Source organism: Epinephelus fuscoguttatus, linkage group LG22, assembly GCF_011397635.1.
Source record: "Epinephelus fuscoguttatus linkage group LG22, E.fuscoguttatus.final_Chr_v1".
NCBI lineage: Eukaryota > Metazoa > Chordata > Actinopteri > Perciformes > Serranidae > Epinephelus > Epinephelus fuscoguttatus.
This window is the reverse complement of record NC_064773.1, coordinates 17,391,760-17,410,980: the sequence shown is the minus strand read 5'-3', so window position 1 is coordinate 17,410,980 and position 19,221 is coordinate 17,391,760. Positions and strand designations below refer to the sequence as shown.

The 19,221-nt window shown below is 41.0% G+C and overlaps 1 protein-coding gene across 4 annotated transcripts in view; it reads right to left on the bottom strand.

Moving 5' to 3' along the window:
* Window positions 1-19,221, bottom strand: part of LOC125882781 (ELKS/Rab6-interacting/CAST family member 1-like) — a 215,688-nt gene that overhangs the window by 13,618 nt on the left and 182,849 nt on the right. For 2 of the 4 annotated variants that reach the window (XM_049566635.1, XM_049566636.1), the window contains one exon: window positions 18,385-18,570. In XM_049566635.1, the coding sequence (XP_049422592.1) occupies window positions 18,385-18,570 (186 nt within the window). Of the gene's footprint in view, window positions 1-18,384; window positions 18,571-19,221 lie in introns of those variants that run through there. The other 2 variants (XR_007448411.1, XR_007448412.1) reach the window with 1 other exon arrangement.

Genomic DNA, 19,221 nt, shown 5'->3' with positions numbered 1-19,221 from the left:
GGTGACTATACTGGAACACATTCATAGACAACAGGGGGTTATAGAGCATATAAAAAAGACTTAAACTGTAAACTGGCCCTCTAGGAGTAACTACACAGGGCTGGACTTACAGCACTAATGGCTGCAGAAATAAACAGCAGAAACAGACTCCAGCATTGACTGTATAGGTGTAACCTCCCAGTAGGCCGATCTGAGAGGAAACTGATTCACTGTGTTAAAGAGGACCTATTATGCTCCTTTTCAGGTTCATACTTGTATGTTGGGTTTCCACTAGAACATATTTACATGCTTTAATGTTCAGAAATACCAACTCTGATTGGTCAGTGCTTCCGGGTCTATAGCGGCACTTTATACCCTTAGAAATCACCAGTAAAAGTTTCCAAACTAAAATCTTCACAACCAGACATATTCCAGCAGGAATATGATCAAAATCAGGGAGAAATTAATAATATTAGCAATTAAGATTACATTTTTCCCTGACCTTGTTCAGTGCTGGGGTTTGTTATTTGTGTGGCAACACATGAAAGCAACACACAGGCTATTTAAGATGGTAAATATTCATGTAAGCTAATGTTAGCTAGCTAACAATGGAGGACTTCAAACTAAATATGTCATCGCCTAACGTTATCGGATGCTCAGTGTACTTGTTGGGGACTTTCTGACCTTTTCAGCTTACAGCAGTACCAGCAAACAGAATTATATTGGTGGAAGACCAATCGAGCAGAGGAGGACAGCACTGAAGCTATCCATGGTAGATGCTATCACCATCCTCTCCCATAACTCCAGAGAAACCATGATGATTGGATTATGTAAATAGTTCAGTTAGCATCAGTTGGAGTTCAAGAAGAGTTCATGTGGATGAAGACTTTACGTATGCTTAGTAAGACTCAAACTGTCTAGAACTGCCTATGGCATTGCGTAATATGTGTGTGTGTGTGTGTGCGTGTTAAAACAATCTACCTATATAAGTCTATAGAGAACAATTACGTTTGACGGTCATTTACAGGTGCCACATGTGTGATTAGGGCATACAAGCTGTAACCATGGTAACAAAAACAGCATGACAGGGACAAGCTCATTACTTCAGGACATTAACTGCATCAGGCTTGGGTCGGGTTTGACAAAGACAGTCTGTGGTTTAGACATAAAATATTGGCTTAGACAGTGGTGCCTGTAATTGGTTCTATCCTCCAGGTGTCAGTGTGTGGATGCCAGTAATGTCCGTTCAGAATTCTTGTATGTGACCAAGGGTGTACCGCAAGGTTCAGTCTTGGGTCCAGTCCTCTTCACAATTTTTATTAGTGACATGTCACATCCTTGACCGACTGTCATGCTCATTTATATGCAGATGACACAATTTTATATTGTATTGCTGACTCTGTAGAGCTGAGTGTAAATAAAGGTTGAAAGAAAGAAAGAAACACAGAATGCAGCGTGAAGGGCTCAGATGAAGTCAAGACAGCAATATGTGGCCGAAGTCGCACTCTACTATCCAAATGCACACACACGACACAAAGGCAAGTTTTGTTAAAACAAATAAGTATTCCTCTGCATTTTCAGTATTAACACTTTAACCAGCAGCTGCATGCTGTATATTCAGTAAAATACAGGACACACAGACAGTACACACTCTGTGCATGTGTTTTGACCAACAATATCATGACAACTTGGTCAGTTCACAGCGGCACAGTTCAGTACTATTGCCCGAGTGTTTTATCTCCTACTATACATCATCTTCTTTAGCTACTACGCCTAGTAAAATAAATGCTGCCTCCACACATCTGAGTGTAATCAAACATATAAAACAATGCCTAAGAGACAACCAACACAATAACATATAGCTCATCTCATCACAGATCATAGTCTGACTATTTATTTACTCCTTCACTTAATATGTTTTTTTCTCCTTTAAAATGTCTGTCTGTGCATTTGTAATAACACATTGTTAATGTTTTTGAATTTTCAAATTGTAAATTTGAATTGTAATTGTGCCTCGGCAACACATTAGAAATGTCATGCCAATAAAGCTTATGAATTAATTTGAGTTAAACAAAATAGCTTAAGCCTGTAACAAAGGATGACAATTGTCTGAACAATTCTGTTCAAACCAGAACAGATTTTTCTTTTTAATTTCATTTTATTTGGCCAAAAACAATCAGCAAAACAGAAATAGTACAATGTATATGGTTGAAATTGTCTTCCCATCCCATGAAACATCTAACTATCCCTGAGATTTGCTCATTTATGATGACCTACACATAATGGGAGACAAACTGTAAAGTCATCTGCTTATATATCATTTTTAAAATGAATTAAAAAAAGACTGAAGGCAGGCTGGTGAGGAAAATTGTGTTTTGCATAATATAGCAACCATACAGCCCATCAATTATTAATGTTATAGTGGCTCAGGGAGCCACAGTCTCCAACACGGTCATTTGAAAATGCAGCTTCAAATACATTAATATGAGGAGGTAAAATGTCTGTTAAGGAAAAACAAACAAGATGCTGCTTTTAACACAACCGGCTTCTTTTACAACAACATCTTTTATTTCTGTTCACTTTGTGTGTTCTCTCCTCCTGAGCTTTACAAAGCCTTGACTATCACTGCGACCTAAACCACAGATTTCATGTGCAATTCTGACCATTCGGCTACGTAACTCAGAGCAAGCATGGCATGTGTACATTTTCAAGTCTTTCATTTGAAAGCTTTTCAGCGTTTGTAAAAGTCACAATGATTTTATGGCTGAACTTGAACTTGACAAAGGAAACGTCCGCAGCATTAACAACAGAAATATGCCGAGCTGAACTTTCACCACGTCTGCCACTGTGAGCTCCAGATAGAGACGAGAAGAGTGTGAGAGTGCAGAGCATGCTCCTGTGCGTTTTCCTTTGTGTGTTCATTTAAGTCTGTGGCCTTCACCTGTCACCATCACCAGCTTGTCTTTCCATTACAGACAACAGAGGACGGAGAGGCAGAGAGGTAGAGGGTGGAAAAGACAGGCAGTGATTGAAGCGGGAGCTGAAAGAGTGCGACAGAGAGTCAGAGAGGAAGAGGGGAGGCAGACTGATCAAGAGTGAGGGACAGCAGCAAAGGAGAGATGGGGAAAAACAGAGAAATTCAAAAGAATAGAGAGGACAGAAGAGAAATCACGTTGAGAGGGACACGAGAGTGATAACCAGAGACGGAGAGAAAGATCAAGGAAGAAAGACAAATGCATGTTAAAAGAGGGGGTCTGGTAAAGCTATTAAGCTTGGATTCAATAAATCTGCATAAAAACCCAGCAGTTAGTCTGTAATGACCAGGCCTCTGCGTGTGTATGTCTGCACGTGTGTGTGTGTGTGTGTGTGTGAAATGGGCACTGAGGGTCGGACATGTGTGTGGGTGCGTCTGACTGTCTCTCCTTTTGTCTGTGTGTCTGAGTGTGTGTTTGCTCTGTGTGTGTGTGTGTGTGTGTGTGTGTGTGTGTGTGTCTAATGGTTGTTGAGGACCTCTGCGTCGTATTTAGAGAGAAAACAATCATCCTTGGAGCAGGAAGCAGAGCTGCCTAATGAAAGCCAAGAGAGACCCCAGACCACAGCGCAGCACAAATGGATGGGTCTGACTCTCGGCTCGAGACAACCTCCCAAACCTCCCTCCTCCACCTCCTCCACTCTCTGTCTTCCCTCCACGCCATTCCACTCTGTACAATTTCATTCGCACCAGACAAAAACACTTTTTCCTTCACAACACAGCAGCTGCTTGAGTCCGATTTTAAGACACAGGTAATTGCCTCTCGTGCTGTGAATGGCTCAGGCTCATCACATCCAGGACATGGTCAAACTACACTGCACTCTGCTACTGCAAATCACCTCGCCTCTTCCTCGCTATGAAGGAGGCCCGGCTCCCGCTCTATAAAATCATGTCTGTTCGCTGTCCTGGCTCCACAATGGTGGAACGAACTCCCAAGTGACATCAGGACAGCGAAAAAGTCTGCACATCTTCCGCCACAGACTGAAAACTCATTCGTTTGGCTGCACCAAAGTCCATAAAAGAGAAAGACGAAGAAAAAAATACATCCGCAAATTTGATGAAGTCAATGTGTTTGCATGATTTTTGCTCTTTTTTGAGTTATAAATATATTGGATAAAGGTTTCAGCTACCATAAAGGTGAAGTAATATCATATTTCCGGCTAAAAGGAGCTGTTTTTCTAAGGGTTTCTGAGGTTTTCTTTTCACAAGTCAAATGTCTTCCCAAGTAAATTGAAAGACAAAACTGACTTTTGAAATGATAGTATTTGAACATTATCCCTGCAAAGCTTCAAAAGAGGTGATCTTATCTTGCAAAAGAGACTGAGTCCTTTCAGTGTAGAGGCCTAATCATCAAGTATTCAAGCTGTGTGGTCGTATAAGGCCTGCCCAGCACTAACTTTTTTTTTTGTTTGAGAATTTTACCAGGTCAGATCAGGACAAGTCTCAAGACAAATTTAGTCACAAAGCAGTCAAGGCCAAGTCATTTTTTTATGAATTAAGTCTGAGTCAAGTAAATGAAAACATGGTTAAAAACACACCAACAAATAATGCAGTCATATTATGTCACACTAAAACAATCATTTATTCCTCCATTCTCATATTTTACATCGGCTCACATTTACAGCAAGTCATTTCCACGTCTCCCACTGAACCTCTATCCTTTGCTTATTGTACCTCTCTGCTTGTGTATTTCTTGTCTTAGCCATTTTAGCAGCCCAGTTGCTAGAAGAAAATGTTGGCATTGTATGTTTCTGCAAACCAAGGATACGTTACAGCACATTTGTATGTTTTATATGTATCATATCGTTATTAAAGTGATGTAGTATATGAGCTGACATAGTCATCGTGAGATAGAGGGGATGGTGGATGGCATGACATCTTGGCGAGACGTCTGCCAAGCTGCAGACCACTGTCTAAGAACAACAAACAACAAAATGGGTTGTTCAATCAGGACCACTTCAGTCAAAGAAGACCTTATTTCCATTTGCAGTATTATATTAGGCAGTATGGCTCTGTTCTGAGTAGGGGTGACCCCGAATAGTCGATGATTCGGTGAATTCGATTCGGAGAAGTCTGATTCGACTGCCAGTCTCGCCGTCGAATCGTCGCAAAATGTAGTTATGAAACAAGACCGTACTATTCTGACTATATGGGGGTGCTCACTGCTGCTGAACATCTTGATTTTATATAGAATGTATTTGTTTTCTAGTAATTCATGATATATAGCCTATTTTGACACAAACATCAGCCTAATTTATGTTAATAAAAAATTGAAAATGACGCGTGTGCTTAATCAGTAGGCATAATCATTACTAAGAATGAATAAATTACCCAGTTGCGCGATCCAAATTAGCTGAGGTGAGTGTGTGCTGCAGGACCATCAGAGCAGCACTGAGGCCTACGGTGATTTACGGTGGCGGAGCGCATAAACAAACACTTTGGAGGAGGTATGTGCTCTCAAATCCAACTTTTTTGAAGGGTTATTCGTTTACCTGAAGTGACTTGAAACAAATTTCACCGCTGATTGTTTTCTTGATAGACTCAGATTTTTTATTTATTTATTATCACTAGTCTGTCTGACCAGTGGAGTGGGGGGGTTTCGGAGTGGGGGTGATTCGGAACGGCGGTGTTTTGGAATGGAGGGCTGTCCCTGGCCGGGCAGCGCGTCTGCGCTCATCTAGAGCATTATACATTGATGAAGTGAAAGGAATAAAGATAAAGATAAAATGATAACCCTTTTACTTGTATTATTATTATCTTATTATGCCAACTGAAGAATTAAATTTGTTTTTTTGGGTGTTTTAGCTCTTTTCTCTGGAGCGGAAACTGACGCAAATGAGCTCATTAATCAATGAGGGGGAAAACAACATGATTCGATGATTAATCCACTAAAGGAAAAATCTGTCAAATCAGATTCGACTATGAAAATTCTTAGTCGGGGACACCCCTAGTTCTTAGGCCTCTCTGCCTTTCCTAGGTCTACACAGAAAGCCTCCTCCATGTACCTACATGAACAGCCCAAGGCAGGACGAGCAAACCTCTCTACCCTTTCACGTGCAAACAAGGAAAGCCTGAGGCAGAAAGAGCAAACCTTTCTGCCCTTCCATGCGCCTACATGAAAAACCTGAGGCTGGAGAGCACACCTCTCTGCCCTTCTATGTGCCTACATGAAAATCCTGAGGTGGGAGAGCACACCTCTCTGCCCTTCCATGTGCCTACATAGAAAGCCTAAGGCAGGGAGAGCAGCAGCAAAGACCCCCCGGGAACAGAACAGAGCAGCATCAATGACAAACAGAAATGACATTGATAAGTCAGACACAGCATGAAAAGAAGGAGCTGGGGTGGAGGCAGGTTGCAAAGTGGCTTGCAGAGGAAGCAGCAACAGAAGGCAGATCAGAGCAGTTTAAATAGGGCGCCCTGAACGAGATTCGCAAAGTGGTTGCATAGAAAGGAATCATGCGATCTACCAGCTGACTCCCTTCAATCAATCAGCTGCTCCATCAGATGATTGGGCTGTTTGAGATCAGCTGATGTAGCTGGGATGTGAGCTGAGCTTGACATCGCGTCCTGCCTGAACTAAAGCTATGTTAAGTCCCTGCTGTGTTTCCAGAAGCTTTTAAGCCACCAAAAGTGATGAGAAGTGACTCATCTCTGTCATTCTGCCTGAGATAATGTCAAGAAAAGCTGTTGTTTTACCACGAGGACAGCGCCATGAGACGCGGTTGTTTTTTAACCATGACACTGGTGTATTTCCTGCTGGGACTGTCCCACTAAAAGCAGGTATAGTAAGCCAAAACATGATCTTTCCTAATCATAACCAAGTGGTTTTTGTGTGTAACCACACGTTAACTACAGTGTTGCTAAAACAAATGTAATGTATCTGTGGTGTTCAGAAACATACAATGACATCATTTATTCTGGTGTTGGATTTCAGAGTTATTAAAACACATTTATTTTACACAGGTTTGATTCCTGTTCATTCATGTTGTCAGCTTGCATGTGTACAACTACTCTGAAGCAGAGAGGCATAACCATCACACACAGACAAGCAAACAGGCAAACATACTGCTGCTGAACACAGCTTTGATTTTATATAGAATGTATTTGTTTTTAGTAATTCATGATATATAGCCTATTTTGACACAAACACCTACACTAATTTATGTTAATAAAATAACAAAATGACTCTTTTTAATCATAGGCATAACATTACTAAGAATGAATAAATTACACACATCAGACACACGATCCAAATATCAGCTGAGGTGATTGTAATACTGCAGGACCATCAGAGCATTATCAGCTGTAACATATAAATTGTAGGCGGAGCGCATAAACAAACACTTTTTGTAGTATGTCCTCAAATCCAACTTTTTGAAGGCATGAGGGCTTTACCTGAAGATGACTTGAAACAAATTTCACCGCTGATTGTTTTCTGTGATAGATCAGATTTTTTTATTTATTATCACTAGTCTGTCTGAACAATGATTGGGGTCGGTGTGTGAAACCTAAAGGGTTGTTTTGGAATGGAGGCAAGACTGTCCCTGGAAAACATTTCAGAAGTGTTCATCTAGAGCATTATACATTGATGAAATGTTTGAAAGGTAGATAAAGATAAAGATAAAGATGATAACCCTTTGACTTGTATTATTATTATCTTATTATGCCACACTGAAGAATTAAATTTTTCTTTATTTTCATGACTGTTTAGCTCTTTTCTCACTGAAGGCATCAAAACTATGAAATGAAGCTCATTAGTTATCAATTAAAAACAACAAGGTGATTAATAACTAAAGGAAAAATCATGTCAAATCAGATTTCTTGAAAATTCTTAGTCGGGGACACCTTTGCTCTGGCCTCTCTGCTTTGCACAGGTCTTGGCATTCCTCTCCATGTACCTACATGAACAGCCCAAGGCAGTCACCAGCAAACCTCTCAACAGTCTTGCAAACAAGGAAATCCTGAGGCAGAAAGTTTAGCAAACCTTTCTGCCCCTTCCATGCACTACATGCGGAAAACCTGAGGCTCACACCTCTGCCCTTCTATGTGCCTACATGAGGTCCTGAGGTGGAGAGCACACCTCTCTGCCCTTCCATGTGCCTACATAGAAAGCCTAAGGCAGGGAGAGCAGCAGCACAGCCTGAACAGAACAGAGCAGCATCAATGACAAACAGAAATGACATTGATAAGTCAGACACAGCATGAAAAGAAACCGGATGGGATGGCAGGTTGCAAAGTGGCTTGCAGAGGAAGCAGCAACAGAAGGCAGATCAGAGCAGTTTAAATAGGGCACCTGAATGAGATTCACCAACTGGTTGCATAGAAACGATCTACCAGCTGACTCCTTCAATCAATCAGCTGCTCCATCAGATGATTGGGCTGTTTGAGATCAGCTGATGTAGCTGGGATGTGAGCTGAGCCTTGACATCGCGTCCTGTCTGAACTAAAGCTATGTTAAGTCTGCTTTGTTTCCAGACTCATCAGCCACCAAAAGTGATGAGAAGTGACTCATCTCTGTCATTCTGCCTGAGATAATGTCAAGAAAAGCTGTTGTTTTACCACGAGGACAGCGCCATGAGACGCGGTTGTTTTTTAACCATGACACTGGTGTATTTCCTGCTGGGACTGTCCCACTAAAAGCAGGTATAGTAAGCCAAAACATGATCTTTCCTAATCATAACCAAGTGGTTTTTGTGTGTAACCACACGTTAACTACAGTGTTGCTAAAACAAATGTAATGTATCTGTGGTGTTCAGAAACATACAATGACATCATTTATTCTGGTGTTAGATTTCAGAGTTATTAAAACACATTTATTTTACACAGGTTTGATTCCTGTTCATTCATGTTGTCAGCTTGCATGTGTACAACTACTCTGAAGCAGAGAGGCATAACCATCACACACAGACAAGCAAACAGGCAAACATACTGTTACCGAACACAGCTTTAGTTCAATGGCAGCTCCAGGATTTTTATCATTAGGAAACACTGTCACACACACCTACACACACAGATTATCAAAATAACAATAATGACTCTTTTTATCATCGCTGGGGACATTTAAGTTCCACACACACACACACACATCAGACACACAGCCTATCAGTATGATTGTAATACTGTAGTCGCCCTCTACATTATCAGCTGTAACATATAAATTGTAGCCCTGCCACTTCCTGTTTTTGTATCTCCTGTCAATCAAAATTCACCCAATCAGTGATAAGGCACACTTGAAGTGGAAACACACAGGTGGACACACACTTGAAGCTCCACAATGTGAAGAGGTGCATCACTTTGCCATCAGGGCATCAGGCTGCAGAGCTGAAGAAACTAGATGATAAAACATGTTTTCAAAGTTGTACTTTATATGTAAGGCAAGACAAGTTTTATTTATAAAACATTTCAGAAGTGTTTGTAGTTTTAACGATGTCATTATGTCAAATGTTTGGGTAGATTTGCCTTTGTAAATAACCAGACTGATCCAACTTTGACCGCATATATAAGCATGATTATTGTACTATCAATCAAGGTCTCGCAGTCTGCTTTCGTTTTCTCATTCTCTAAAAAAAATCCATGATCTCTTTAAGATCTTTAGTATGTTGAATCTGTTTTATAGTGTTTTATATCAGCGAGGATTCACCGAGCAGAGTTTAGAGCCACCAAGGCTGCAGCAGCATATTGGTGTTGTTTTCTTTGTACTGGAAGTTTGATACAAAGTCATTCGATTCACTTCAGTTGACTGAACAGCCGCCAGGCCCTGAAAACCTGTCAGATCCACCGCTGTACAACTTTACAAATGTATGTATGGCAAGCCAAAGAGAAAGTACGTCTTCCCCTCTTCTATTCGGAGATTATACTGCAACAACAGTGACATTTGAAGTCTGTAATTGTGTGGCATTTTCCTTCATTACAATGACTTGTAGAGTTGTAAATATGTGGATTCAATTTTCACTGAGGTTTCTCCAGCTTGAGTTGGCTCGGAAACACTCGCAGTCACTCACTGGGAGCCGGTTTTTGCTTCAGATAGAGGGTCATGTGCTGACAATTCATACTGGTTTCATAAAAGCAGCGATATAATGTCCGACTCAGCCAATAACACTTAATACAATTTTTACAATACGAAACGCACGCAGATGTACACGCACATAGACTCCGACAGACTCACACATGCTCTTGTATGTTCATGCATACAGACGCAAAATTAGATGCAAAATACAGATTATGCACATACACACAAACAGGCGATGTCTTATACCTTCACACATCAAGCCAGGGATGGAGACATGGGCCAGAGAGAGACTTCCTGTGTGTGTGTGTGTGTGTGTGTGTGTGTGTGTGTGTGTGTGTGTGCGTGTGGAATACGATGCCAGTTCTCTTCAGTGCTCATTAGAGACGTCATTGAGCCATAAAGGTTATTATTATGACTATGGCACAGAAAACAGCTCTTTTAGCGAAACCTCACTTTTGGAATCAGCGAAACTTTTGTAGTTCAGCCGAGGTTAAAGGGAGACATGGAAACAAATACACAGGAACAGACGACCGAAACAAAATATCTTCGGCAAATCCATCAATTGAAAGCTTACCTTGCGCTAACAGCTCCCCACTGAGATTTAGTGTTTTAGTTTTGGTCAGATGCATGCCTACTGGATTTAATATTAGTCTGGTTCCTTCACTGAGGTCAGTCCAAGCAAATGTCAGTACAGAAGATATACAAGAGAGGAGTCAGACATTCAGATGTCAGATTTTAATGACCTAATGCTTTAGCAGCTCCAACAAGTCTAACTGCAGTACAGGGACACAATGAATCTTCACTAATTAGTCAGTTTAGGTTCTCCAGGAACAATCAATCAGCTGCATTTCAACAGGTTCACTGCTGAGACACCAACAGCTGGTTTCAGTGAAACTTTCTGGTGCTAGTAGCAACCACTACTGTCACAGTCCTAAAGCAGTTGCAGTTTTTAAAATGACATTGTTACAGTGGCCCTTTTGTCAGATATATCACCAAGCAAATACTGACATGCATCTTTTATCTACTCTCCAAAAACCGTTATTGTAGCATTATGTGTAGCTACTCTTTTTATAAAAGCTGTGCTATGCTTGCAGCCCTCTGAGTCTGTGCTTTGGCCCAGGCTGCCCTTTCTGCTTTGAGCTAAATGCTAATTTGAGGTATCTAAAGCCCCTGTTCTTCTGCACAAAACACCCACTAACGCCCAGGAACGGAATGGTTTTAATCAGCATTCACACCCAGGTCAAATGACTCTGTAGTCATGGGTATTTATCACCTCTGGCTTCAATCAGCATTGATGGGAACACAACACCCAGGTGAATGTGCCAATTTTAGCCCCTTAACTGGCTAGATGTAATGATGCGTGGTCACAAAATACTGTCCATCTCTGCTCAAGCAGCACTCAAGCATTGTTCCAAATTAGTCTGCACTGAGTTTGAAAGAAAGACTGAGTAAGTAAGAGATAAAAAGAAGTCACCACCTAAAATTTTTGTTCCTCCGTGCTGCTGTCTCATAGTGCTGTCTACTATTTACCTGTTCTCCGGCCTGTGCGTGACACCTATGTGATACACCCCATAGAAAGGCATACTCGTCTGCTGCAGAGCCGTGTACACAGCTTTGATTAACTGTGGGAATGGTTTCTGTAACCTATTTTTAGCGGGTTGACCCATGTTTTAAAAACCCATGTACACCCGCTAATTTTGGTGGAAATGGGGTGTAAGATCAAGAACCAACACTCTGAACCAGGAAGTGCTCTTTATTTCACCTCAGTACAACTTTGTGTACAGTAATATCCACACAGGTATACGACTTAAGTCATGGTGCAAAATGTCTTTTACCACAACATTAACTGTAGCACATTAGAACTACTATGAAATACATAAACATTAATCACTGCATATTTAATAATTGCGAGTGATTTAGAACACATTTAAACAGTTTTCTTTGGCGTATGGCCTTAAACACATAGTCTCATACAGGTTGGGAAACTCAACCCACAATAAGTTGAGTGCTCAATGATAGTGTTGAATCAAGATCAAGATCAAAAGGAATGTTTTTTTGTGTCAAGTGAACATAAAGGTTTTATGTCATGTTATGTTTTATGTAAAATTTCATGTCATGGATGGATTGGGGTTTACAGTAGTGGGACAATGGCAAAGGTTGATATTAGTGGTATTTAATTCCAATAGGTCACCCCATTATTCAGGCACTAATTGGTGAACACATGCATGAACTTGCACAAGCAGTCAGGTAAATCTCTGGTGAGTGTAATGCCGTTTACTATGCTGATAAATAGGCTAGCTAGCTAGTTAGCTTCTGGTCTGTGAGAAAGCTACAGAGATTTGTGACGGTTTCATGTAGGTTACAGACTTTAAAAAAAAAGAGAGGAGACCAAAGCTTTTGGAAGCGGCCGCTCCTGTAGCGACGCGTCTCGGTGTGACTGGGGCCTAACAAGTTCAGAATAGCAATGCTAACGCACTGATGTTTGGCAGGTATGATCTTCACAATGTTTACCATCTAAGTTTAGAGTGTTAGCATGCTAATATTTGCTAATTATCACTAAATGCACAGTACAGCTGAGGCTGAGGGAATGTTATAATTCATCCTCTGGAGAGAAACACATTTCATGGCAATGCATCCAGTAGGCATTTCTCTCAAAATCACAAACGTCAGCCTCATGGTGGCACTACAGGAAAAGCCAGAGAATCATAAGTCATCAGGATTCATCCTTTGAAGACAATAGGCCAAAATCAAATGCCTGTATCAAAATAATGTTGATCCAGTTAAAAGTTGTTGAGACATTTCTGCCTGCACCAAAGTGGAGGACTGATCAACACTGACATCCCTACAGCCACACTGCTTTACAACAAGTCTCTTTTTCCTCTTTATGCTTCAGTAGCTACAGAAATGTAAATGTTTCAGTGGGAACTGATATTGAAGAGAGTTAAAAAAAACTAAACTAGAGGATTTCATGCAATAAACATCCAAGGCTGCATCTAAACCCGCGTCATCACATTTAAATGGAACATACATTAGCACAAATCGAGGAGGGCTTTAAAAATATATTTCATTGTTGTATTGCTCAATAAACGGCTCTTGATTCACTTCACATGATGGATTAAAAGATGCATTTTGCTCAAAATCTGCTGACCGGCGCTGTGCTGTGGTTGTGCTGAGATGATATCTCCTGTTTTTGCCACAACAACTGGGTGTTTCTGTTTGTATCGTGCATGTTCTTGTACTGTGAAGTGAACCTTTTGTTCTGTTACGTCTGCCGTTGAGAAACAACTCGAAACAAGTCGAGAAAAACTCCAGTTTCATTTTGAAACCTCAGCAATTAAACTCTGACGCACTCCTTACTCTGTGAAGTGTCGGTTGATAACTTCCCTTGCATACCATCCTTAAAAATGCAGTTTGTGGACACATTTTGGGATATTTTATTGGAGATTTTGTTTTTCAAGTATTTCTGGTTTCCAGTACTGTCAAACATATCTACAGTACGGTGAAACTTATCAGCACAGAAAGCAGGAATTCGCTAAAGACATGAATTTACTGCTGAACCTCCTTGAGGGATTCTTGATGCAACCAGTTATCTGTACTGGGAGGTGCCCAGTTGATAAACACTAAAGACTAACTTGTTCTCACCCACCACCCTTTCCTCTAACAGGCTTCTTTGTCGGCTTTCGCTCCAGTTTACCAGAACAGAGGAGAGTACTCAAGCCTTCGGTGGTCATTCACGATTGTTGTCATGTTAATGCATGTGTGGGCATGGCATATGTAGGTTTCCACGTGTGTGTTTGTGCGTCTGTCCGTGTGTGTTTTACATGCTATTTTAGTATGATCCTAATGACTTTACAGAGTGCCAAGCATTTTAACAGAGCCAAGGAGAAGCTTGTAAAACACACACACACTCACCACAAGACAGAGAAGAGAGGCTGGCACACTGGAACATGGCAGTCTGGAGGGAGTCTGTGTGTGCATTAAGAGGGTCAGCCAGGGTGATGGCGACACATGATGAAGGAAAACGAGAAATGCGGGCCCGAATGAAAGACAGGCAGTGTGTGTGTCTGTGATTGTGTGTAGGCAGGGTCGGGGTCTAAAGCAGACACATGGCGCCGAGTGGCACTGCCTGGGTACGGGCGGGTTTGGACAGAGAGAGGCAGAAAGATTCAAACTGTGGTGTCGTGAAGGGAAAAATATCACCAAAAACAGAGAGAAAAAAGAAGCGTTTCAAAAACCTTCTAGCTCCTACACCTACACTGACACACAGCAGAGTACAAAGTAATGCTGATGGAGGCACCTTAGGACAAGTAAGGGACAGAGGTATAATAATAATAATAATAACTTTACTTACATAGCACTTATCTAAACAAGGTTACAAAGTGCTTCACAAAGTACATGAAAATAGGACAACAATAAGATTACAGTAATTATAAAACTGTTAAGAGCTGAGAAAAATACAGAACAATAAGAAATAAAACACGTAAGCTCACACAAGTACAAATCAGGCAGAAGAGAAAGCTTTCCTATGAAAATATGTGTCCTAGGGATGACTAGTGAGGGTAGGCTTGAGGATCTCACGTCATAACTTGGAGCAAAGGTAGTCAGAAGCTCAGCTATATAACTGGGCGCCAAACCATGTTGAGCCTTAAAGTTATTAAAAGACTCTTAAAATCAATTCTGAAGTTAACTGGCAACCAGTGGAGGGAGGCGAGAACTGGGTGATATGTGACCTACGATTGGTCCCAGTAAAAATTTGAGCTGGAGCATTCTGAAGATTAAATGAGGCACGTAAACAGTGAACTACATTAGTCAAGGTGTGAGAAGCAAAAGCAAAAGCATGAATAAGCTTTTCTAGATTAGGAAAAGACACAACTGATCTAATTTTAATAATATTTCTTAGGTGAAGTAGCAGAATTTAATGAGATTATTGACATGTGGTTCAAAGTTCAACTGAGAATCCAAAGTGATGCCTAAATTCCTCAATGTAGATTTTATATTGGGTGCCAGAGGACCAATAACCATTTGAAACTAAAAGGCCTGAAGAAAGAGAAGTTGAGAGTAATGGTAGAAGAGAACATGATGAAGAGGATAAAAGAATGCAATGAAAGAAAAGTTCAGTTTCCACCCAGAAACCTCAAAATGAAAGTATCCTTGTTGCTCTGTGAGCATTGTAATTAACTGCTTTTTTCCCTTCCCAACTCTGACCTAACAATTCAATGAGCACTCTCTGAAATAACTCTTTTTGGTTTTATCCTTAATTTTGTATGCTGGGATAATTACCTCACACATGCTAAAAAGTATTTGTGTCATTCTTCATTCTTCTACAATGACTGAAATTCCTTAACCTAACAAGCAGTTTGGTTAAACCTAACCAGCCCCTAACCAGAGATCATAATTCATAGCAATTTAGAGTATGAGCAATTCTGTAGCATACACCAGGCTGCTCCCATGCACTGTTCAAAGGTTTATCTAAGAAAAGTAATGCACCAAAATTCATATCAAACCCATCAAATCATGAGCCAGTAATTCATGTATAACCCACGTAGTCTGGAAGACTGCGATCACCTGACCAATGCACTGATGGGAGTAAAGAAGGAAGTAGTATTAAGAGCAAAAGTCCATCTGAAGGGGCAGGTTGAGGTGGTGGATGGGTCAAACAAACACAGGTCTTTTCCCTAGGATACCAGTGTTTGTGTCCTGTGTGAGGCCAAGTGAACTTTGACTTATTTTATGGTATGTCATCACCATGTTTATACTCCTAAAGCTAACCTACGAAACTTTATATTAAGTAATATATGTAACAAAATTTGTGGGGAGCCAATTTGTGAGACATCATACGTTGCTTACATATGGGCATACTTAGAACTACAACCTTGAAAGCCGGAGTTGAGCCTGCAACCGCTGCAGCGAGGCATTGCCTCTGTACATGGGGCGCTGGCATGAACCACTACGCTACTGACGCCCCAAATAGGGTTACACAATTAATCAAAATATTATGGCCAAGTGCAATATCCAAATCGCAGCCTGCTGCATGTTCAAGGGGGCAGGGCAGGGCCAACTCTGCCACTCTGTGTCTCACACACACACACACACACACACACACACACACACACACACACACACACAGGCCCTGCTCTCAGTGACAATGGGGGAGAGAGCAAAATGCTCCCAAGTATGGTTATACTTTACAAGAGTTGATGCCGACACTGCTTGCTGCCACAAATTCATCAACTCCTAAGCATGTAAGGGCGGAAACACGAGCAATCTTCTGAAACATCTAGCCAAAGTGCATCACATACAGGCGGAGAAATGACCCGTTTTCAACCGCCTGCCTCGTAGTTCATCTCCCGTTACCCCATCCACCTTGGGTATGTTATAGTCTATAATATTGATTTATTCGGGTTTCTGAGTTTTTTCCATTTTTTCCTAGTTAAAGGGTTTTTTCTTATCTGCTGCAAGGATGCAAGGACAGAGGGATGCTCGAAGGCCCTCTGAGGCAAACGGAGGCCCTCTGGGGCTTTATAAATGAAATCAAAAATTGAAATTGAATTCAAAGAAAATGCTGTAGCAGAATGTTAATTCAAATACAGTGCTTACATACATAGAAAATGAAGCGATTCTGTTCCTAATTTGTTTCGTTTTTCCACTTACAAAACCTCCAAAAAGAACTGATAAGAGAATTATTTAAGTACCAGATCGATAATCAGTATCGGTAAGAGTTGTGGTATCATTAAAATCTTACTATACCTATCCCTAAGGTAGACATGTTGCAACTGCTTTGTACCATGCAATCCTTATTAACCTCAAAAACAGGCAGACACAGTGTTTTCTGTGATGGATGATGTTACTCAAGAGCCTGAATCAAATGCGCAGAAGGCAACTAGACAACTTAAAACACTGCAACATGTCTTGACAATGTTTCACAGTAATTCAAAGTACAAGTGATTTGTGGTCAATTGGTTAGAACGGTCTTTTAAGATCTTTTTTGGCCTCTGTTGTAAAATTGGCTTGGATGTGGCCACGAGCACAGTTTGGTTTGACTGTTTTCAGTATTTTTAAATGTTTTTATAAATATAAGGTAGAAATTAAATACTGCAGGGTGGGTAGTTGGTTGTCTAAAAGCATTCAATCTTGTTAGATAAGCTTTCACGCCAGCCCACATGATTACTTTTAATTTAGAGTAAGTTTTTCCTTTTAAAAATGTGGATCCGCGGCCTCTGGACCACTGCATTCAGGCCGACAATGAAAAATGCGTGCAGTAATTGTCTGTCTGTGAAAGTCACCCGTACCATTTCTCTGTGCCTTTAATGTACACAGTGATTAAATGTCAACTTAATTGTGTTTATTCAGAGTTTATTTAAAGTGACACCGTAGCATGCTGTGCCATATCTGAAGCACTTATGCTAAAAAGAGACATTTCCCAGCATTAAGACATACAATAGGGCTTTCATGGAGACTGTAGGAAACTAGTCCTGCTGTACCCCAACCACATACTCTGTCACACTGCTCCATGAGTGTGTGTGTGTGTGTGTGTGTGTGTGTGTCTAGGGTTACCATTTTTCAATGTATACCACATGTAGCGACCGTGTATCGCCTGATATGTTTTCAATATGGAGAAAAGGACACAGAGAGAGAAAGACATGGGGAAGCCATAGACGGCCACAAAACTTTAAAATTTAATAATACGGTGTTTATATTCAATATCTGGAAACACAAGCGGTTACCATGACAACTCAGCTACATCGAGGCGAGCAAGCGAGCCAGCCTTTCTTTAACTTTCCCTATAAGCCTCACCTTTCTGTATCCTCATTTCCCTTTCCTCCGCTCTCGGATGACAACTCTTTCGACAGTTTAATAAATAAATAAATGCTCGTCTCTCCCCTCCCTGCTCCATACATGAACCAGCCCTCCTCCCACTGCCAAAGGCTCCGAGCAGAGTTTACTCCCTGTAAAATAAAACGTCTGAAACAGTATTTGTTCCACAGCCAGGAGCTTGTCGTCAGGTGACCCGCTGGAGTAAATCTTTTCAATAATGTCAAAGGCAGCGCCAAAAATCTGCCAGCATGTGCCCTTACTCCTACACACACATCGCACAGTTACAGACAAACACACACACACACACAGCGAGAACAATAACACAAACTCACACACGTCATCACATCACACAAGCGAGCACACAGAAAAACACACACTAGGTGGCTGATTTTAGGAAATGATGAATTGGAAGTGACAAAATGTCCTCACTTTATTCTGTGCCCATACACACACACAGAAATGACTTCACTTTGCATGATGTTTTTACCCATCTTTCCAAAGCACACACATCTACACACACACACACACACACACACACACATGGTCTCACCTGTTCCTGCGTCATGCTGTGCAGCTGCGTTTGCCAGGAGGCGGAGTCAGAGCGGTGATAGGCGGGGGGCGGGGCAAAGTCCTGCAGTATGATTGGGTCTCGCTCCTGACACAGTGAGGTCAGGTGACTGATATACAGCTTCAGTTTACTGCGATTCTGATTGAGATCCAGGAGAGGAGAGAGAATCTGAGGGAAGAAGGGAGTGATGGGGGACAAAAATAATTATTGTGTGCAAAATATAACAACAGCAAAGGCTAAACCAGCCCACAATGACTATTTAAAAGATTTTACCAGAATAAAAACACACATAAAGTCTTGCCAGAGAGAGACAGAGAGAGGAAGAGGTGGTATGAGAACAGTGGATGCTGATAGCTATCATTTTATTCTTTATTATAATGTATGTAAAAAAAAATCTGAGCACTCTATTTAATTACACACAAATGTTCAGGCACAGATTTTCTACAGGCATGAAGAGCAAACTGAATCAAAGAACACTGGTGCATATAATAAACTCTGATGCAAAGCACCTGCTTCTTTGTATTTTCTGTGATTGGCTGAAGTCACTTGTTCACTGAAACCAGACACTCAACAGTTAAGTGAGCGACAAATTGAAATTTCGGACACATGTGAATCCTCATCATTTTGCGTCATCACCGACAGGTTTAAAATCTGCAATTTCCTTGTCTAGAAAATCTGACAATCCAATTTGGATACTAAAAAAAATGGAGGAAAGTAAATATAGTGTCTTATATAGGAAATAGGAAGTGATTTTGGACACTGCAGTCCATGTCTTCAAGCACCAAGCAAAGTCATGGAGACTAAACACGAGAGCTCGGC